General features: G+C 37.2%; 1 protein-coding gene across 1 annotated transcript in view; it reads left to right on the forward strand.

The window, feature by feature from the left end:
• LOC139124773 (targeting protein for Xklp2 homolog) overlaps positions 1 to 23,231 on the forward strand; it is a 30,428-nt gene that overhangs the window by 2,202 nt on the left and 4,995 nt on the right. Inside the window, exons 2-8 of the mRNA XM_070690882.1 lie at positions 6,227 to 6,391; positions 6,787 to 6,900; positions 8,160 to 8,259; positions 11,497 to 11,788; positions 13,092 to 13,221; positions 13,659 to 13,734; positions 14,699 to 14,885. Coding sequence (XP_070546983.1) covers positions 6,227 to 6,391; positions 6,787 to 6,900; positions 8,160 to 8,259; positions 11,497 to 11,788; positions 13,092 to 13,221; positions 13,659 to 13,734; positions 14,699 to 14,885 — 1,064 coding nt within the window. The remainder of the gene's footprint in view (positions 1 to 6,226; positions 6,392 to 6,786; positions 6,901 to 8,159; positions 8,260 to 11,496; positions 11,789 to 13,091; positions 13,222 to 13,658; positions 13,735 to 14,698; positions 14,886 to 23,231) is intronic.

A 23,231-nucleotide genomic window follows, 5' to 3' on the forward strand; every position in this document is an offset into this window, starting at 1 on the left:
TGTGCGGTCGCATCAAGATCTATAAGTGTTGTCTCGATTTATTCTGCCGAATTTCCCCCCAAGAAAGTACACATTCTTTTAACACCCTCAAATTCAGGGTTCTCCCAGCCCAAAACAGCGTCGCGGCCCGCGACGCTATTGTTAACCCTTGACTCCACCGACCTATCCAAAGAAATTGTAAAGGACAGAAAAATTGATATAAAACCATAGTCAAAAGACAGCAAAGTCAGCGACGATTTCTGCTCTTACTTGACGAAAACTTTGAAATCAAACTGATTACACATTCCCTAGATACAGAAGTGGCAATTTGGTGAAATTTCTGTTTGACTCACATCTTGAAATAAAAAGTAAACGTGGAACGAAGACATGTATGCTGCGATCAACAGCGTAGCATAGCTTACGGAACTGTCTGTCACTGCACCGGCATGCGTTGGCTGCACGTAAAAGCAACTCAACTTTCCAAGATCGAACGGTCAGTATCTTGTGAAAACAGCAACATAGCAATGAAAATTGTTATAGTCAGCGGTAAAAACTCTTAACAGATGGAGCGTTACTTGCTTTAAACAAATGAAAATGCATGTGAAGAGAATAAAATCCCAGATCGCGTGCGTGAATGAAAATATGCCGTAAACAATGGCGGATATGACATCAGAGTGGGACTCTTCTATTTTGGTACCGGGGGTGCGCATTGTCAGAGAACCCTGATAAACGTACTGAAAAACGTAGTATTTTCCTAGCGATGCTGTCACGGGAACTTCGATATCTCATTGTTTTACATCTTTTAATAGTTTCTTTGATCTGAGCAGTTTTACCAACTTTAACGGTATATTTTACTCTCCTAACCTTTCTTTATTTGAGTTAAACAGGGTAGGAGCTTATGCAACTTAGTGAGGATGTACTGAATTTTGAAAAATCAGTGGAGGGGCTCTGCTCCATGGGTACACTGTTTTGTCAATTTTTGGTGAACACAAACTATATGAAAATATTATGCAAATGATTATGTTAATATTATGCAAATGATTATGCAAATTGGCCACCCACTTAATTTTTTTATTTGTGGAGAACACTGCTCGGACTGTTAGTTACGGTGTCACCGGTAGTTAGTTACAATACAAGAACTACGCGCTTTCACTGCAGTGTATGACGACGTGTGATGTGTTATCACAGTTAACTGTTTTGTGTATTTTTCATTCAGACTTGTTTCTCTGTATGATCAAGATTTCATGATGACACATTTATTAAAGGGGAAGTTCACCAAGGATGATTTTTAGCTACTATAGACTATAGTCTATAGAAGCTATTGGGATGGGTATGCGTCCGTCATCAGTCTGTATGTATGTATGTATGTATGTATGTATGTATGTATGTATGTCCGTTTGTGAGGCGTCCGTCCACTCAAATATCTTGAGAACCACAGTACTTACTGATTTGATATTTGTTGTGTAGATGAAAAATATGATTTTGAGAAACTCTTTTTTTTAATTTTTTGATATTGTTGAAAATAGGCAAATTAATGCCAAAAAAGGTGTTTTTGGTAAAAAATCTTCTTCTTCATAACCGCTTGTCAAACAGCTTTGTTATTTGGTATACAGGTCCCTAGAGGTAACCCAACTTAGATTTGTTCAAATTGTGATGAAATATGCAAATGTGTATTTTTAAGGAATTTTTTTGTCATTTTTGGTCAAAATTTGACTTACATTGTATGTAAATCTTGTACTGTATAAACCCTATCAATTCACCCAGAAAAAAATAATGAATATGATTTTAAATAATTGAATTAATTAGGAAATCATCAAAGCCAAAATAATTTTAGTGTAGAATTATCAGAAAGTTCAACTTTTGCTTACCATCTCAGGGTTCTCCCTAGGATTTTTTTATAGAGTAGCGGCTAATTTGCATAAAATTTGCATAATTAGTTTTTCAAATATTTGCATAAAATTTGCATATCGTTTGTGTTCACCAAAAATTGACAAAACAGGGTACCTATGGAGTAGAGCCCCTCGACTGACTTTTTTTCAAAATTTAGTACATCCTTACTAAGTTGCATAAGCTCCTACCCTTGTTTAACTCCCATCTGCTACCTCCACGCTCCGATAAAGAAAGGGTAGCAGAGTAAAATATATCGTAACAGTTGGTAAAACTGCTCAGATCAAAGAAACTATTAAAAGATGTAAAACAATGAGGCATAGAAGTTCCCGTGACAGCATCGCCAGGAAAATACTACGTTTTCTCAGTACGTTTATCAGGGTTCTCTGATCCGGCGCACCCCCGGTACAAAAATAGAAGAGTCCCACTCTGATGTCACATCCGCCATTGTTTACAGTATTTTCACTCGTGAACGCACGCGATGTGGGTTTTCATTCTCTTCATATGCATTTTCATTTGGTTAAGCAATTAACACTCCATCTGTTAAGAGTTTTTACCACTGACTATAACAATTTTCATTGCTATGTTGCTATTTTCACAAGATACTGACCGTTTGATCTTGGAAAGTTGAGTTGCTTGTACGTGCAGCCAACCCATGCCGGTGCGGTGACAGACAGTTCACTATGCTAGGCTATGCTGTTGATCGGCAGCATACATGATCAGATGATGTCTTCGTTCCACTTTACTTTTTATTTCAAGATGTGAGACAAACAGAAATTTCACCAAATCGCCACTTCTGTAGCTAGGGATCGTGTAATCAGTTTGATTTTGATTTGAAAATATTTCGTCAATTAAGAGCGGAAATCGTCGCTGACGTTTGCTGTCAATTTTTTCTGTCCTTTAGCTTTACAATTTCTTTGGATGGGTCGGTGCCGGTACCGTCAGGGCCCACAACAAGGGCCCACAACAAGGGACATGTGAACTTGTTCTGTTGTTAACACTATTCATACAAATTGAAAGGAGTAATAACTAGTGACATTGTAAAACAAAGAAGCTACGAATAATCTGTCTTCCTTTTGTGTGATCGTACGGACGTCGACCAGTAGGTGCCATTGTGAACATTTTGCCGCTGAACCTCATAGCGTTGCGGGTAACAATGATAGCGTCGCGGTGAGATCGAAAGTGTTGCGGGCTTCAACGATAGCGTCGCGGGCCGCGACGCTGTTTTGGGCTGGGGAGAACCCTGCATCTTGGAGGATCTTGGAGGATTAAAACATGTAAAGGCAACTTTCCTGAATCCCAACTTTGACATATTCTGAACCGTCATTTATTGTGCCCTGTATGTTATCTAAAAGAAATTGCTCAAAATAGTCAATAGAGATAGAGATAGAGAAAGTTCTACTTTCCATTTATGGTTGACTTGGTAAGGATAAAATAAAATTACTTTTTGAGGAAAAAAATAGAGTGGTCAATTAAAAGAGTGGTCAAAGTAATAGAGTTTTTATGGTAAAGCTGGGCTGTAAGATTCCTCATGTGCTATTTATAGCAATTATGCAATCTGTGTAAACGGTGCAATGAAAGTTACATGATTCCTTATAATGCTTTTGATGACCTTGAACTTCTGAAGTTTCAAACATTTGTCTCTTCAGTGTGCTTTCTCTGAGTATGTACAGTCTCAACTTTAACATTCAACAGAACTCACTTACAATATAAATCAAAGATGTCCACCTTCTTCATCAATACATGTGTCACAAAAGGTTATTCTCTACATGACACAGCAGAGCTCTGTCAACTGTTGAGTTCTTTCAAAACCGCTGGTCAGACAGCTTTAATATTTGGTTTACAAGTCCCTAGGATGACCTAAGTGAAATAATTTCATACAGTTGAAGGAAATACTTAATTTTATATCCATGTCTATAGTAGCTTCAGGGACTTTGGCCCTATGTTTACATATGTGGTAGCTCTGTGGTCATTTACCCAGGAAAAACTATTTTCACCATTTATAACTCGCAAGATTTCTTACAAAAACGATAAAATAGTACAGGAAATTGCCCATGTAATTTGAATCATGGGAAAAAAGCTCCAAGCTTGGAGCTTGCATAATGTGATACGGAAGGGACCATCTCTGGACGGGTATGGCCCCACGCATAGTCCACTCACAGTAACACGGTAATAGACAGCAACACAAAATCTGACAGTGGACAGTTTATTATAAGTGAATCATCGTTTATGCAAGGATACTCAGTATAAACAAAAGTTATGTAAATACGCACAGCCTGGTTAAGCATGGGTGAGTGGACAATGCCATACCCATGGGAAAATAGTCCCTTCCATAACACATTCTGCAAGCTCCAAGCTTGGCGCTTTTTCCCATGATTCAAATTACATGGGCAACTTCCTGTACTATTTCTATCGGTTTTTGTAAAAATCTTGCGAGTTATAAATGGCGAAAATAGCTTTTCCGGGGTAAATGACCACAAAGCTAGCACATATGTAAAAATCATCCTTGGTGAACTTCCCCTTTAACCCTTTTCCTGCCAGACAGTAATATCTGTATCACTTCCCCATCAGCCAAGTCAGTAAAAAGCGGTATTGAGCCAAAAATTGACGTATTTACACCCACTTGGCCTGGTATGTTATGGCATCTTTTGTCAAAAAAAAATCAACTTTACAGTATTATGTTTTCAACAGCCTTCAAATGTACAGTATTATGTTAAAATACATCATATGGAATACATTGTTTTTCATTAATTTTAACCATCTTGACCTGATGGTGAAATATGGACTTGGCAGGAAAAGGGTTAAAAACGTCTCAATTATCGTGAAAAATTATTTCCTGTGTCAACCAAAATTAATTTGCCTCATTTTCGCCCTGGGTTGAATGCAGAAGTGGCGGCTGTTACGCATTCACATGACGACAATACGCATTTTTGCCAACCCTTTGTGTACGTGAAACGCATCGAAAAAAAATTGACCGCGAACACTGATAATTGAAAGGAAATAAGTTAATTACATGATGTGTAGCGGCTTCCCCACGGAAGATCGTTGTAAAATGCCCTTGGATTTGAAATGAATTCATTGACCTGTTTGTAATGAGGATTATGATGAACAGTCGATTGTGGTTAGGTTCGCCGTTTACCTACGCACAAGCGACTTTGATTAGGAAGGTGTGAAGGAGACTCAACGGCTTAAAACTTCAAAATTCAGTATGAATAATTTTCTTCTTTTTCTTAGAAGTGATTCGAATTCTAACACTGAACAAATGCATAGCTAGGGCTTGCTGCAGCACAGCATGGAGGTCACTATGGAGGTAGCTATGGTTTCTAGACGTTTCGGCCTCTCGATTTCAGGCCCCAAGTCGTTTCGGCACCGCGACCCAAGACGTTTCGGCACTGCTCAGGGCTATCTATATCTGAGGGAACTAGTGCTGGAGCGTAATGTTGCACATCCAAGCACTAAAAAAGTAGTGTCAAATAACATTCATGTACATCATGCTGCACTTTGTGAGAACATTGTAAGAGACCGATAGAAAAAAAACTTCATATCGTTTTCAAATCTGTGACACAAGTTTATCGACAGCAATACCCGCCGACACGGCAAATGTTTGAAAGCGGTGCCAAAACAGCACGGCAAAAGTCACACAAATGCACATAAAAGTACTGGTCAGAACGCAAAGGTCACACTTACGAATATGACTGGTCAGTCAATTACTAAATAGTTTGAAAACAAATCGAAACAGGGATGCCGAAACGTCTTGGGTTGCGGTGCCGAAACGACTTTGGGCCAGAAATTGCGATGCCGAAACGACTTGGTGCCGAAACGACCAGTTACCCTCCATATGGGGTGTTATGGGTACAGTAGCTCGAGGTTTTGCCCTCCCCTACAACCCCAGACAAAACCTTGAGCTACACTACTGCAGCAAAGAGGGGGCAACTGAACGAGGGGGTAGTCACACAGCACAAAGATAGATCATGGGGTAATAAACCTCTATGGATAGATGAACCCTACACCTGCCAGACAGTATCACTTGAGCAAAAAATCGTACTGGTATGTATTTCCACCCACCACGGTCCCTCGTGCACCCACTTGACTAGGTCTGTCCTAGCAATTTTAGTCTGTAAAAATCATGTTTACAGAATTAAATTTTTCAGGGGGTCTTCAAATGTTCAACTTGTACACAGTCCCTCTAATTAATTGTTATTCAATACTGTAAACATGATTTTTACAGACTAAAGAGATATGTAAGCCTTGAAGCTCTTCAATTGAAACAATGTATAATTTGATGACATTCATTCTCATCAGTTGACCTGTCTTTGACATAAGTTTTTACTTCATGTTTGCATATTTTCCATTTACACAGACTTTGATCACGAGAATGGAGGTCCTGTCAGATTTTCAGTACACTCTGGTATTGAAGTAGGGGACATGAACAATAATCTTGATATCCCTTCCATGACAAACAACACTGCAAAAGATACTGCCAAAAGACAGACTCTAAGAAGAGAGTCTTACAATATTGTGAAAGGTATGTTTTGTGGGCTTACAAATTCATAACTATCATCAGTCGATCAATCAATCAAACACAAACGTTTTTTTTTCAGCCTTGACCTTCTCTTTCGCTGTATTGAAGGTCATACCATGGGGATAGCTCACAGATATGTTTGCTTCCTCAATGGTCATACACATAAAATGTCTTCCTGTAGAAGGGTTGGTGTTCAGGATTTGCTACAGTAATACAGAACTTGCTCCAGTGAATATTTGCATCTACAGTGATAGAATATTTGTAAAGACTTGTGTACTAGGTGGGAGGAAAATGGTTTTTGATCCAATATACAGTTTCTTTGTTCCCTAGGATGTTTGGTGCATCAATATCTAATAGAGAAGTAACTCATAATATGCTCACAATATGCTTGATGACAGATGAAAGATCGGGTCAGTCCTGTAGTGAAGACAATGTCACAGACTCTGAAACTGCTGTAATGAAAGCAGATGACGAAGATAAACAAGTGAGTGAAGAGAAAGAAACCACACAAGGTACGAGCAATACTCACTGGTATAAGCACTACTTATTCTAAAACATAGGGCCAAAGTCCCTGAAGCTACTATAGACATGGATACAAAATTAAGCATTTCCTGACTGTATGAAATCATCTCACTAAGGTCATCCTAGGGACATGTAAACCAAATATTAAAGCTGTCTGACCAGCGGTTTTGAAAAAACAAGCGACTCAACAGTTGACAGAGCTCTGCTGTGTTATGTAGAGAATAACCTTTTGTGACACATGTATTGATGTAGGTGGACATCTTTGATAGCTCATTTCAGGATGGCCTGACCAAAAATGGAAAAAAATTCCGTAAAAATACAGATTTGCATATTTCATCAGACTATATTAGTCTACAATAGCAAATAACGAGAGTTAATTACATTCTAATTAAAGTAAACAAGCTTGCTTAAATCAAGATTTACGTCATAAAAAAACACATATCTGTCAGGTTATAAAAAATCTTGAGCTGGTTATCTTTTAATATCAGTAGTTTCATCCTATTAACCAAGCACATTTTAACTTTCAAATTAACATTGTAAGTAAGTTCTGTTGAATAAGTTGAGACTGTACGTACTCAGAGAAAGCACACTAAAGAGACAAATGTTTGAAACTTAAGAAGTTCAAGGTCATCAAAAGCATTATAAGGAATCATGTTACACTTTCATCGCACTGTTTACACAGATTGCATAATTGCTATAAATAGCACATGAGGAATCTTACAGCCCCGCTGCTCCGTTTGGCTCCATTTTTCGGAATCGGAACCTTAGAATTAGTCTGAATATCTCTACCAAATATCAATGCAGTCTGTTCAGCAGATTTTGACTTTTTGTCGTTTACGGAAAATGGACACTCTCCACCACTGGTTGAAGCTAACCCTATATCACAACTTCCAGATGTGATAATGACCTATGGTCATTATGTTAAAAAATACCGCCAATGGCGCTTGGACATAATGACCGCCTAGTATTATCGGCATTTATCAACAACCACACTCACTGTGAATTAGACAGACCACGAAGTCAATGAGCAACATATAGCTGAAAGACTATTTTTCACATTATGATTTTAAGCTTGGAAAAGCAGGGAATACTGTTTCGAATAATACATATCATACACTATTAATTAATTCATCAGCAACATTGCATTTTAAACTCTGAATCTGATATCACAAAGTTTCACCACTTGTATCACTGATTTTAAATGCACCCTGGATATTTTTCCCTCTCCCCCCCCAAAAAAAAAATACAGAGGAAAGGGTACCAAAGAATTTGTTCACATCTCTTGAAGACTGGAGAAGTAATGCCAACAATTCCAATACAACTGTTGATGCAGAAACAAAGGTTCTGAGGTTAGTACTGTAGTTTATCTACCATGCAAAAGTTTGAAATAATCTCCCACACTCACATGATCTTGAAGAGAAGTATGAGTGTGAACCATTGTTACAAATTTCTAAAGTCAAATTCCACCGTGTGTGACGCAGCAAATTAAAATGTTCCAATTCTGGAATGACATTAGCCAGCGTTCTGCTGACAGTGCTGTTGGTTATGTATCGCTTGTATTTTGATTATATAAGGTTTAGTACTGGTATCATGCAAAATGTTTTAACAAATTTGCTACGGTAAAGATTTCTCAAAATACTGCCAAAAAACAGCCATTCACAATATGCTTTTCAAACACCGGAAAGCAGGCACCAATATCGACCCGAAATCTATTACAAAGTCCACGAAAAATTGATACAAAACTAAAAGTTCAGAAAAGTTGTACATATTAGTACAACGAGCACTAGCAACGCTCAAAATATGCCCTAAAACAAAAATCCTTACAAGCGTCCAGAAACTCCGGTTGATACTGGGTCATGTTAATTAAAATATGACACCACACACCGGATCGCTCACTATAGAGTCAGTCAATAGTGGCTAACTCTCTCAATAACGAATCTGGCTTCTCCTCCTCGGGGACGAAGATGACTTCATTACACAACCAAGCGGAGGGGATACAAAACAAGAGAGCAACTGATGAAGGAACCCCGTTTTTGGTTCCGAAAACACCGTTAAGACGAATCATTCAATCAACAAACCGGTTTACCGGGGACCCAGATCACATGACTAGGGTCAAAGCACTATCGATTCACCGGTGTCTCGCCATGTATTCCACACAAAATAAATGCAATGACCCTTTTATTTGCTCACGTGTTTACACACGTGAGCATATGTCGCAGTGATGTCTGTCTGTCTGTCTGTCCGTCTGTCTGTCCGTCTGTGTCTGTCTGTCTGTCTGTCTGTCTGTCTGTCTGTCTCTGTCTGTCTGTCTGTTGGTCCGATATCTCAAAAACAGCTCATCAGATCAGAATCAAATCTGGTACATATGTTCAGTTAGTAAATGGCAAGAACTGATTAGTTTTTGGTGGGTGTGGCTTGCATACTTTTTGCTCATTTGCATAATTAATGATTTTAGAAAAAACGGATATACATTAAAAATGACTGCACACAATTTGATGAGATTTGCTACAAATGTTGATCACACCAAGATATATCAGCAGTGGGAACCATTAAGGGGTGACATGAAAGATAAATGCTAATTTGCATATTTAATGAACTTTCCTAACTAGGGATATATGTCTGATTTGACTCGATCAAAATCAACCAAACTTGGTATGTATATTAAAGATACTATGATTTAACATTATTGAAAGTCATTAAGCGTTTTTACTTCAGCCAATTCCTAATTTGTATATTTTATAAACTTTGTTAATTAGGGATATATATTTAAAAGGACTGGACCAAAGTAGATGAAACTTGCTACATGTATTGAAGCCACTATGATACAGCATTTTTGAAAGTCATTAAGCATTTTTACTTCAGCCAGTTCTGAATTTGCATATTTAATGAACTTTCCCAATTAGGGATATATATCTGAATTAACTTGATTGCAGTTGTTGAAACTTGCTATATACATCAAAGATACTGTGATATAACATTATTGAAAGTCAAAAGACATTTTTACTTCAGCCAAAACCTAATTTGAATATTAAATGAATTTTCATAATTAGGGATATTTATCTGAATTGACTTGATCAAAATTGATGAAACTTGCTATGTACATTAAAGACACTATAATACAACATTATTGAAAGTCAGTAAGCATTTTCTCTTCAGCCAATTCCTAATTTGCATATTTAATGATCTTTCCTAATTAGAGATATATATCTGAATTGACTTGACCAAAGTTGACAAAATTTGCTACACATATTACAGGTACCATGATACAACATTATTGACAATCATTAAGCATTTTTACTTAAGCCAATTCCTAATTTACATATTTAATGAACTTTGCTTATTAGGGATATATACCGGGATTTACTTGATCAAAGTTCGCAAAACATGTTATGTACATTGATGATTATACCAGGTACTAGGTTAAAACAATATCGAAAGTCATTTCACATTTTCATGTCAGGTAATTAATAATTTGCATATCTAATGAGCTTTCACAGCTCGGCATATATGGCTTGAAGGACTTGGCCAAAGGTAATTACACTTGCTATATAAAGTGGTGATACAATAAGAGCAGTCAAATAACTTTAATATTTTTATTTCAGCTAATGACATATTTGTATACTTCATGACCTTTTAGAATTAATCGGCGGTGATTATTGTTCATTATGTTGATCATAATAATTTCAATGAATTTGCAAACATGTGGCAACGGTTCAATAACTTCAATAACATAACATAACTTCAATAATAATAGTCACATAACTTCAATATATAATGAAACACGTGAGCATTTACAGTTCATATCTGGTTCACCATATCGTAATACTTAACAATCTTGGTAGAGCCGATGTGTGGAGTTGCCCTCATTTTCCTTTATATCGTCCCTGAGGACGCATGTACACTGGCTGATATCGCGCAAATCTCGCTTAGTGTGAGATTTATTATTATGAGCGACTTCCTGTTTACCCGTGTTTACATGTCTTGCTTGCAAATTGCGTTCCGGCGTCACACAGTTGCACAGTTTCAGTAGCATAAGCGCGTCGAAGTTGGACGTATTGGTATACTACATTTCGTTTATTTTACACAACATCTAGAAGCAGCTGATCGATGAGATTACTGGGTATGCCGTATGGGCTACTATCGAGAGCCCGACACACGGACGTGGAAGTACAATTTTCTTCCCGTCCGACTGAAAAGTTACCCGTCTCGGACGGGAGGACGGGCGGTATTTTCCAACGCTGCTTACATACTGTCAATTAACTAGTTCCTGTAATATGATTGGTTCCAACGAAATTTTGTTGGAGAACAGGATTTCATCAGCGTGCCTTCAGTTGTAGTAAAGGGTCGTAGGTCGCAGTGTGCCTGAGCGCTCGCACTTGACTGAATCTTTCAGTCTACATTACCATCAACCATTTTGAAGTTAGTCAACCAAGCCAATGTTTTCTTCACTAATTGTTAAAATTTCTTACAGCAATTTAAAGACATACTAAAGAGAAATCTTTCTTGGTTTGGCAAAGAGGTGTCTTCAAAGCATACTCTTAAAGTATATTTTTATTTTTCACACATACTTTCAAACGCAATTTTAGCAAACAAGGTGCACAGTCAGTCAAATTATCAGAGGAGCTGGAACTGGAGAAGATAGCAGAGTTCCGACACAACCCAGCTAAGAAGCGGAAGCTGGCTGAAGAGTCCCTGAAGAAGTCACAAAGCAATTCTGGTCATCATCCTGTCCGGGCAGAGATCCACGTCACCCGTCCTGCAGAGTTTGATTTCGCTACTGACGACAGAATCAAAGGCCAAGCAATGGAAACACGGAGTGACCACAAAGTCAAAAGTTTTGAAGAGACCCTGCGGCATTACCCGCCATCTCCTGTAAGTGTAAGTTGAATGATTTATCAACAGGTTGTCCATAGTTGGTAATGGTGGAAGTTCAATGAAGTTATCTTTCAGTGTTCAAAGCTATTCATCATTTTAATATCCTAGTAGTTCTATTGCCAAGTAAAGGGTGAGCAAATCCAGTGGTCCAAGGTCTACGACCACCAATTTTTTACCCATTATCTTATTTGTTTTGATTTGGTAATCTGATGGACCGGCGGATTAAAAAGGTCACATTTCTTGTCTTGGAACCTTAATATCCTAGTAGTTCTATTGCCAAGTAAAGGGTGAGCAAATCCAGTGGTCCAAGGTCTACGACCACCAATTTTTTACCCATAATCTTATTTGTTTTGATTTGGTAGTCTGATGGACCGGCGGATTATTGTTATTAGAAAAAAAAATGACACTGAAATTACAGGTGCAGTGGATGTATTTTGATATTCGGTCCATGGATCATCAGTTTCTTGATTTGCTCACCTCTGGTAGGCTTTGCCTTTCTTTTAATGTGGATAGCATTTTCTATTAAAGCTTTCTGTCTTTTTCAAACTAATACTACGAGTACCAATAGCAAAACACAGCTCAACAAACAAAGAACATGTATATTTTGTACCAAAATGAGACAGAACTTATTTGGAAGGGACAAGATTCCAAACAAATCTTAAAATGAAATGAATTTAAAGGGGATATATCCAGAAGTGTGCTTGATGTATCTCAATGCTTCTCTAGTGAAAGACTTAAACTTTTGCTCAAATTTTTCTCATAAAATTACCGACTATTGTCTTACCAAATCAAGAATAAAATTCGGTGGTCGACTTGCAAAGTTTGGTACCAGAAGAACCAGTTACCTAAAATTTACCATATTTGAAATTCAAAATGGCAGCCATCCCTGTGTTAACTTTATAAGGAAAAATAAAATTTTCTTTTTTTGAAACCTAAGACGGTGAAAATTTTCTTACTCCAAGAGCTTTAAAATTAGCATGCACAAGTTGCAGATCAGAAAAACCTCAAAAGAAGAATGAATTGTAAAATTTTGAGTCTGAATATCTGTTTTCAAAACACATTCTACCCTACGCAAGTATCAAAGTGCTTAAACTTAAAGTTATCTTTATTCTTGTCTTGCACCTCGTGCAATACTTTCTACTTAATACTGATAATATTCAACAACACGTTTCCTATACATTTTTAATGCACATTACTAATATGGAATTGTAAGGCTTTTATATAGAAGGGCTCATTAGCTGGGGTAAACTGTAACTCTGTATTTGTAATACTAATAGTTCCTGTGATTAAATTGTTCGCTTTGTAGCATGATCCTAAGAAAGGATCAACTGTTGCCAAGCCATCTAATGTCACTGATTCACGCAAGAAGCGAAAGCATGATGAAACACAGGAGGAACCAACACCAGACAGATTCCGCCTGAAGCCAAGAAGCAGAGGTGAGTTACTTTTCCACTGTTGTAAATTTCAAAACTTTGGTCAGACAGTGTCATGTCATGTCATTACAGAGTGACATGAAAAAATACCAACTGCTCTTACAAATGTACAAACCTATGTGTAGAGAACAGCAGTTATATTACACATTATCCTATTATGAATATACATTATTTCAGATGAAGATTTGTTTCAAGAACTATTTCATATTTTTCATGAGAAAAAGAAAACTCAAGTACAGCAACGTTTTGCTGCAATGGCCCTACATGCTGAAGGAATTAACCTAATGCAGTGTACAAATTCATCAGAGGCAGTTGAACGGTCAGAAGATGATTTAAAGATCTTGAAATCATGTCGCCTGTTGTATGTTCTTTGAGGTATAAACCAAAGGCTTGATTGCACTTTCATTTTATTGTAACTTTATATTCTTTGCATGTTTCAGGGAACACGCCACAGAAGAGAGCTGTTACCGCAGTCAGTGCGGCTGAAGAAGAGATGGAAGTCCAGGAAATGAAGAAGTAAGTTGTTGTAAAAAATAATAATCAGGGTTTTTTAGTCAAGTAATTACCAAAATGTAAGTTTTAAACTTTTGTTCAGACATTTGGTGTTAGAGAAACAAGTACAAGCCAAGCCATCTAATGTCACTGATTCACGCAAGAAGCGAAAGCGGAGAGGCAATCAACTTTATCAATTATTTGATCCTTCAAAACGAGGGACCCATTACATGACAGGTTTTTTCTACTACTTTTTATAATTGTGAAGTTCGTTTTTGTGGAGTTTATGGTCAGTTTGTTAGCATCACACCAGTTAGTCACATTTGCTAAATTTCCATTAACATCGGTTGAATTAATGAGATTGGACTTGTGTCTAATTGTGTGGAAGAGATTTGAATCGTCTGCATACAGTCTGAAATCAAAATTGTCAGACGACTTGGGGATATCATTTATGTAAATGAGAAAAAGAGTTGGCCCTAAAATCGAACCTTGGGGAACACCGCAATTTATATTCATAGTATGAGACTGTACACCGTTGATGCTAACAAACTGACTCCTGGAAGACAAATAACTTTGAATCCATTGACGAGGTAAACCTCTGACACCGTAATACTCTAATTTGGAGAGCAAAATATTGTGATTGTGTCAAAGGCTTTTGAGAAGTCTATAAATAAACCTAAGGTGGGATTTCCTTTGTCAATTTCATCAAGGAGATACTGGGATAGGCTGATTAGTGAAAGTTTAGTACTATAACGTGTACGGAAACCATACTGGTGATCATATATTATGTTATGTTTATCAAGAAAATACAGAATCTTTAAAATTAAATTAAGTTAAATTCTTTTCTTTGTTGTTCTCCTTGGGAAGAATTACATGACACTTGAGTGAGTCTCATGTTTTTTATCCCATTTGTTAAGTTACTGTAAGAAGTATCTTAATTGTGCTAGGTTGACATAAAAGACTTAACTTTACATTTCTCTTTTCTCAGCTACAAGTTGAAGGCAAACCCCATCAACCCCAAGAACGTTGCCAAGAAGCAGTGCACAGAAGCTGTTGGTTTTGACCTTGAAACAGACCACAGAACTCAGATCAGAGAAGCCAGCAAGCAGAAGAAGGAAGAGAAGTATGAATTCCACCCAAGAACTGTTCCCACTCATATACTAGAAAAACCTGTGGTAAGTCCGATTTACACGAACCACACAAGAGTGTGCATATCTCTAACATATTATGTTAAAAGAGAGTTTTGGTTTTCTGCTGAAATCTCTGAAAGTGGACAGCGCTTTTCTCAAGATTGGCCAGATGGCTGTGAAAAGGGCGCATAACAGTCTCTAATGGTGACATACACAAAATAATTTCCTTGATTGTAAATTGAACTTTTCATTCAGTGCATCCACTTACAATAGCTGCAATCAATTGTATCTCCCTTCAAAGTCGCAATGATTATGGATATGGGTAGTTTTCATTCGGGTTTGAACTCACAACATACTGCATCAGTCGCCTAGCGGAGAGGCAACAGACAGAACCGCTCGGCTAAATCCCCACTCTCAAAAAAGAGGGGTTCAATAACCAGCAAAGTTGTTACATTTTTCTGACTGCGACATTGATATTGATAATGCCATCTTGTTGTGTTACACAGTATTTGTATAATGCACTTTGATACTGTCTGTGACGTACCCAGATTCTGCATTGTATAATAACTCAATAACAGTGTAAGACCAACAAGATCTCATATGAGCAAGGATGTCACTTTATAGCATGTCACTAATTACGTACTGAAAATATGAAAGAGAATATAAAAGAGTTGAAAGAGGGGAAAAGGAAATGACCCAATCAGATTTTACTGAGTATTGCTGAGTGATGAAGAAAAATTAATCTCTGTTTATTAACCCTTTGAGCGCCAAAGTCAATTTTTGTCGCCTTTTAAAAAATATATCCCAGTCAAATTTTTAAAGATTTTTGCCAAAATTTTGATAAGAAACTGTAGCCGATAAAATGTAATGACCATCTGGTTCAAAATTATCAAAAAAATTACAGAAAAATTCATAAAAATTGGTAAAATGTTGCACTAAAATTTTGGAGGGAAAAATTAAAACCCACTAGGAACTCTTTCCATTCATCTCACATAAATTTGTTTGGCCATTGTAACATGTCATCATACTTTTCTTTGGGCTTACTGACCACGCATGTGCGTATTCATAATATACTATGCGCGTAACCGGAAGTTTACCCTTCTTTCGTGGGCGCCGCCATGTTTTTTTGAGTGCTCGTAAATAAACAAATTCGAAACGTGCTCTCTATTATTTTATAACATTGCCATTAATAAAATATATCTTTTTTATTAGCGAGTAATTATTATTATCCACCCTGTCGCTGATACAAAATTTCTTATCACGCCTAAAAATTAAAAGAAGAGAGAGAACTGTCGTGCATATGAACGAGAACATTCGCAAAGAATGCTGGGATTGAATCTTAGAAAGGCGCCCTCTGTGTCAATAACTGTGCAAAATTTACCCGTTTTTAGAAGTAACGCTGGTTTTCAGCTTACAATATCGGAAGTTGGGCGGTACAGTTACTATTGCAAAGTTAATGATGGCACAATACGTCCCTTGTTAAACACAATAGATAGTAATCATGGTAAAAATTGCAAATTTATGTCAAACTTTTTTACACTCCAGAAAATCTATACCTACACAGTGTTTCAGCCAGCTTTTGCTAGCATGAGGACACAGTGACCCATAGTAGGCCTGAATGGGGGACAAATTAAATTTTTGGGGGACATGTGATGTATTTCAATAAAACAACACAGTACAGTGTCATTATGTATCGTTATGACCTGGTACTATATTTGGTGTTCAATAGGCAAGTCAGATGAGTGCATTGACGGTAAAGTACAGTATATTATAGGCCAATGGTGTTGTGCAAAATTGTGTCAACATGAAACTTGCAGTCGGGTCAGTCACAATCAGGGTGCGCTAGAGTGTGTCACTTAGGTCAAAATTTCAAGTTCATGATAACTGTCCAGTTAAATAATATGTTGAAAGGTTATGGTATGGGCATATCTTCCTAAAATTTGGTGAAGCAAACGTCATTAGTTTTACCACAGTGCACGTTGTTTTATATGGTTGACACAGTGTCACGGACGCTACAGAAATGTTGTACATGAAACACAAATGTCATAATAAAATTTTAAACAATGATTTGTTAATGCTTTCTTATGTTATTACAATATAAAAGATGCATATTGGCATTAAAATAAGCTATACTTAGTATGATTTACTTAATTTTTCCATGAATAAACACAACCTCAAGTTTAGTGAGAAATACAACAATATTGATCATATTTTTTAATAGGACTTTCAACTCCTCTATGTCCTTCCGCTGGTATGTTGTATTTAAAAAGTTTTATTGTCATGAATTAACCATGCTATAGCAACAATATTAATACCATTCAGTGTAATTAAAATGAACTTCTTTCTAAATTATTTTCTGTTTAGTATGACATGTAATTTTGTCACGGACGCTACCAAAATCAAACTTGAAAGTTAGGTCAATTTGAAATATAAAAAGCAATCAACAATCTGGTTTTTTCTTTCTCTTTTCTCCAAAACCTTTCTCTATCAAACATTTAAATTGTGAAAATTGTGTCAAAACATTGACAATTTCTTTAAATTGAACAAGAAAGCTATAGCAACTACTGCAAAAATCAGTTGGAGTATGTGAAAAATGTCTATACCAGTAATAAACTTTCAATACGTCAAAAAACACAGAAGTTAACATTGCTTGTGCCTTACTTAAAGTGTAAAACCAAGATAAAACTAGACACCTAGATCAGGCTAGAGGGACAGGTTGTTAAACTTTGACCTGTGTCCCACAATAAAATTTGCTACAATGTATCTGACACACCACCCCAGAAATCCAAATGGCTTGCAGCTGTTCTAACACCTGTCAGGATGGGGCGCACACACACCTAGGTGAGGCTGGAGATCAGAGACGTAGTCTGCCAACCTTTGACCTCTGTTCTATAATATATCTGTACTCTCTGACGAGCGTAAAGTTGGCGTCATACTCATCCTCATCCTCAGCCTCAGAGGTCACGCGAAAATGAGGATGAGGATGACGCTACAGTGTCAGCTCCACCGGCGTCAGATCTTATTATTCCCGAATGCATCTGATGGAATGATAAGTGTAAAAACGACTTTAAAAATATGCTCCAAGTTTCATATCACTGTAAATGTGGGATTTGCATTTCATAATATTTAGTTACCTCTCCTCTCAATATCCGTTTCTCACGTTGTAGTTATAACGCAACATTCTTAGCCCTTAATTTCCTTAAAGTTCAAAGGTTTTATGTAATATATTGACTTTTCAGGCCTCAAGTCATAGTTATACAAGTTAATTGTTTTATATGTCCTTGAATAATTAGGGCTTTCATATCACCTCTCATGGTGGCAATTTTTACACATTTCGGACCATGTTTACCTTTTTTGCACCAATTTTTGGAAAATCTTAACGCAAGAGTTAAGAGGATACCAACAAACACATCCGCGGATCCATGGACTGAAAATTACGAACATTTCCAAAAAACTAGTCCATATGAGATATTCTAACGGTAAAATATTACCTGCGAACCAGTTTTAGGATTCAAAAGAAAGTTGAGAAAGAATGGAGTTGTTATTTTCTTAAGTTATGGGCAAATTTTATCATTTATCCATCATCGGGTAGCGTAACCTCCGCAATCTTCGGATATGACGCTGAAGCTGATGCTGAGTAGCGTCATTTTAGCGTCAGCTAGAAAGGTCACCTGAGGATGAGGATGAGGATGACGCCAACTTTACGTTCGTACTCTCTGCCTTCATAATATGTGAAAGTGGTGGAGACAGAGTTGACACAAATGTCATTTCTTACCCCCTTGATTTTTTAAAATTCAAAATGTGATAAGAAAACAATAAAATGTGATGGTTATTTCACATTTAGATTGGCTTATAATCTGAAAAACAATGTTTGCATTTTATTGTAGCATCCGTGACATAATGAATTGAAATGGAATACACAATAATAAATGCATATACAGCACAGAATTCATTGTTCTTTTCACTAGAATTCTAATAACATATTCAATATAATTACTGCATTCTTAAAAAACACCAATCTAAGTGTTACAGTTGAGGCTCAACATAACTTTTTGATTGTTTTATTACTTTTAAAAAATCAATTTTGTGCAAATTTACAATTTTATGCCTTGAAGACATTTTGTAACCCAACTCCATGTATGTACACACAATACACACTAGTATTTATATTTTCAGTGGATTAACTGCTTTAAAATGTTTTAAATAGTTATTAATTATTAATATGTAGTAAAACCGTCACGGACGCTACACCGTCACGGATGCTACATTTCCATATTTTGGAATATTAATAGTTAATGCAAGGGACAGTAATTATATAATTTGTTTATTTAAGGTAGGCACCTATTGACACTTAGGCCTGTGACATCAGATCTTTTATAACTCCTGTTGTCCTTAAGATATGAGTGTGTCACGGACGCTACAAGAAATTCCGACCACAACGATCTCCATTTTCATTTATTCACAAAACAATACAATATGCAATTTATTTAATTTTGGTGTATAAAATGCTTGCCATGGATGTTGAGGTTGGAATTAAATTCAATATTACAATATTTTATCCATTTTTCTACATATAAAATAAAGGTATATGTACTTATGGTCATAAAACACAAAAACATAACGATGTTACAGTTTTGGTAAAAATACCACAGTTTCTGTTCCGATGCACATAATCACATGAAATAACTTGTAAGAAAGATTAGGTATTCTGCAATAACATATGTAAGCTAAAAATTCCACAATTTTAACACTGTGTTCCAAAAAACATTTTGAAATTAAGTACATTTTGAAGTGAAACAGCATAACGCTACTTTTTACAGGTTTTAAAGGCATTTTTGCAAGCATGTACATTTTGTGTCCAAAAATGAAATACGCACAATATTGTCATCAGCGTGTAATACCGTTGACATTAAAAACCTACGTTGTAAAATTGGGTGGAATTCTGACGCGACGACTGGTTTGAAGACACTTGAATTTCGAGTAAAAACGTAAAATTCTGTACAATTTCAACCACTTCAACACACCACTGAAATACGAAACCACACACCGCAATGCCGTTGAATTTCCAATGGGTTAGTCCGGACAACATGCTCTTTCAAGCTGCCCATCAATATCTAGGCTGTACCCTAGTCAAACTTTAGAACGTCATCGGATCATGATGACAGTCATAAAATTGTAAAGTGACACATGTCAAATTCCTCAAATTGAGGGCAGTAAACACCGTTCTATCCAATCATAGCATATGCAACACAGTCTGGTCTCCTCCAACTGAACTCTGACACTCAAATTTTGCATAATCACCCTCTATATAAGGTAAAATGGGCAGAACATGCTTCTTTTTTGGCATATTGCATTTGGCGGGAAATTCTGGCATGTCCTAAGGACACGCCCAACAATAATGTCACATGACATATTTTGGCTACCGCCATTGGCCAGCTACTTTCATTATTGACACAAGGCGACGTGAATGAATATATTACTAACCAAGGTCACTCATCATTTACGCGCAAGTAGCCCTGAACGAAACACCAGCTCGTCTTCATCTCTGCTGAATATTTCATTGCTGTTTTCATTTTATTGTAGAAATCACTTTCAATACTGTATTCTGAAAGTTTTGATGTTTTTGCATGAATTATATCTACATAACGTAGGCTCCTGTTTGTTCGTGAACGCTTTAGTAGTGCCACCGGGTGCCAAACTAGTCCAGTTGGTGAGTGACTGGTACTGATTAAATACCTTCATGCCGAGTCGGAGTATTTTCATCGTCTTTTTCAATTAATAATCATAGGTTATCACGTTAAACAGTGTGTTGAAAAGTCGGTGAAATATTGTATATTTTACAGTGGATAATTAGTCAGTAGGTGAACGCTTTGTATGATTACTTAGCTCTGAGTTTATGACGCATGGCCATGCCAGACGCTGTGATATAATTTGATACAGTTCATTGTTAGCAAACGCGTCAAAAGCCTTTGGCAACAGTGGCGATCACAAAATACTTCTTTCAACGAAAATTATATTGTATCACTTATTCTGGTAAGTCTGTGAGCGAAACGTGCAAAAAGACAACACAGTTGCTTTCGAGGGCATTGATAATTGCGGTGATCATTGATTGGGCATGTGGCCATCTGAAACGCTACCTATTTGAATTTAGTTCATTGTTGCTGTCTAGCTGTGATATCGCAGCGGTACTTGTGGCGTATATCGAACGCGCTTGGGTCATTCGGGTCATCGCCACAGTCTGCGCTGGCGGAAACCATTTTTATTGTGGGGACGAAGCGAATGCTAATGTGAGTACGGTTGGCTTGTAATTGCACAGATATTTCTAATATTTGTGATTCAATTACTTAGTAGGAGCTTTAGATAAATTAGCAGCTGAGAAGGCAAGAAATAATATAGTTTAGAAGCACTTAATAATTTTTTTTGGATCACACGTAACTGGCAATATCCCCCTTTCATAATGAGAAGTACCGTGCATGATGTCATTGCTTTAGATCCAATCAAATTGCTGGTACCGGACACACCCCCAAAGCAGGGGTTCTGTGGCAGACTGATTGGTGGAACCGAAAATATTTACATTAAAGACTTCCGCATGCCCTTGGATCACCATATCTGTACATGCAATGCTACATTGTTGCAGAAGTTTTTTTGCACATTTTTGTGTGCGTGTTTGTTGCAATTTTTCTAGGTCACTTCGACAGACAGTACGCATTGAAAAGTCCCGAGCGCGATTTCTAATTTAAGAACGCGTTTGAGGAAGTGCCAGATGACCGTTTTAGGATCCCAGGAGGACATGCAATCTGATTCGTTCAACAATAGACAGTAATGTCACTCAACCTAAATTGCGGTCGACCTCTTCAGACCCCGGTAAAAGCCATTACTGATATGACAAGTTGAACACTGTCAGATGACCGTGTGCGAGTCCTTGCTCCTTCGCTGGACTTGTCACACATCAGCGTTACTGTCGGCAAGATCAGAAGACTACGTCACAAGCTTAAATGACGTGCCAAACGGTGCGGTTTTCCGCGGGACAATTTATGCATGCGAACTCATTAAAAGGCGCTAACTGCTTTACCTCACGTCCCGGCAGGGTAAGAGGGACACCGCGGACTCCGCGCGAGGTACCGCCTGTTTGAAAATGACCTCCTCCCTTACCATGCAAAATTGCAGCTCTCAAATGTGAAGATTTGGAAATGAATATGCTTACTGCAAGTACTGTTGACAATTTCCTTTGCCATGACTCTTAATAAAGTATAATTTAAAACTGACAGTCAAGCTAAATGTCATTTAATTGGAAGTCACCAAGAAATTTCTTTTTAACATAAGATTGTACCTATTGGCCCTCTCTAGGTGGTTTCTTTTGACCCATAATTGTGTACTTAAGGGGTCTTCATTCATGACATCACGTGAGATGACCCAGATTTAACCTTTCAGAAAACCTCAGTTTTTCTCCTTTTCACTTGTACAATGACTCTGTTTGTGAAAGTTTCCTTAGAAATTATGGTTTTTACTATCAAACTGAGTAGCTGCAGGCCAAATTTTGATGCAAGCAATAAATGTAGTTAAAACTTGAACTCAAGGGCGACTGGTGCACGGCACTCACCTAGGCAAAACCAAGCCTCAGTGTAGTCATGGACGTTGTACATCGGTCATGTATTGTAGTATCGAACAGCAACGTTTGTTTTATGTTTTACGTACCAGGGAATTTGTAACTTTGTAGAAAGGAGAGTAAACTGTTTCAATACATTGCAACTTTGTAGGAAGGAGGGTAACTGTTTCAACATTTTACAACATTTTATTGTTAGGTGTAGTTTTCTGTCCAGGAGGCACTGTCTAAAAATTCAATAGCCACTAAAATATGGCCTACTCAGATTGCGTCATGGTGACCCACAACAGTTATTTTATCAGGACAAAGCAAAAAAATTGCATCAAATGTCGCAATGCAGCACGATGGCTGAAACACTGCCTACAGGGTCTGTGAACTCATCAGAGGGTAAACCAGTCATACTTGTACAAATGTATATAGAAAGTAACAATTAATTTTATTGGCTGATCCTCCTCCAAGTCGCATATGATGTTACCAAAGCAGAATGACAGGCATTAATTTTGACTGTAACAGTTTCAGAGGGAGTGATATCACCAGAAAGAATAACAAATTCACAGGTTACGACTCTTGGGTCACTATCACATGTATAGACAGACCTTTTTTGCTTGCTGTATGCGGTCTGTGTTTAAGGGTCTATGGTTTTCTTTGGGTAACTTTTGGGGCGGACTATGTAACTCACAATTTGTGCAGCTGCACATTATAGAAAAAAACCCTGACTGTATGCTCAGTCCCTTTTATTATTGGTATGTTTTTTAATGACTGTGAGACTCAAGTTTTCATGCAGTGAT

The sequence above is a fragment of the Ptychodera flava genome (assembly GCF_041260155.1).
Source record: "Ptychodera flava strain L36383 chromosome 23 unlocalized genomic scaffold, AS_Pfla_20210202 Scaffold_24__1_contigs__length_23054250_pilon, whole genome shotgun sequence".
NCBI lineage: Eukaryota > Metazoa > Hemichordata > Enteropneusta > Ptychoderidae > Ptychodera > Ptychodera flava.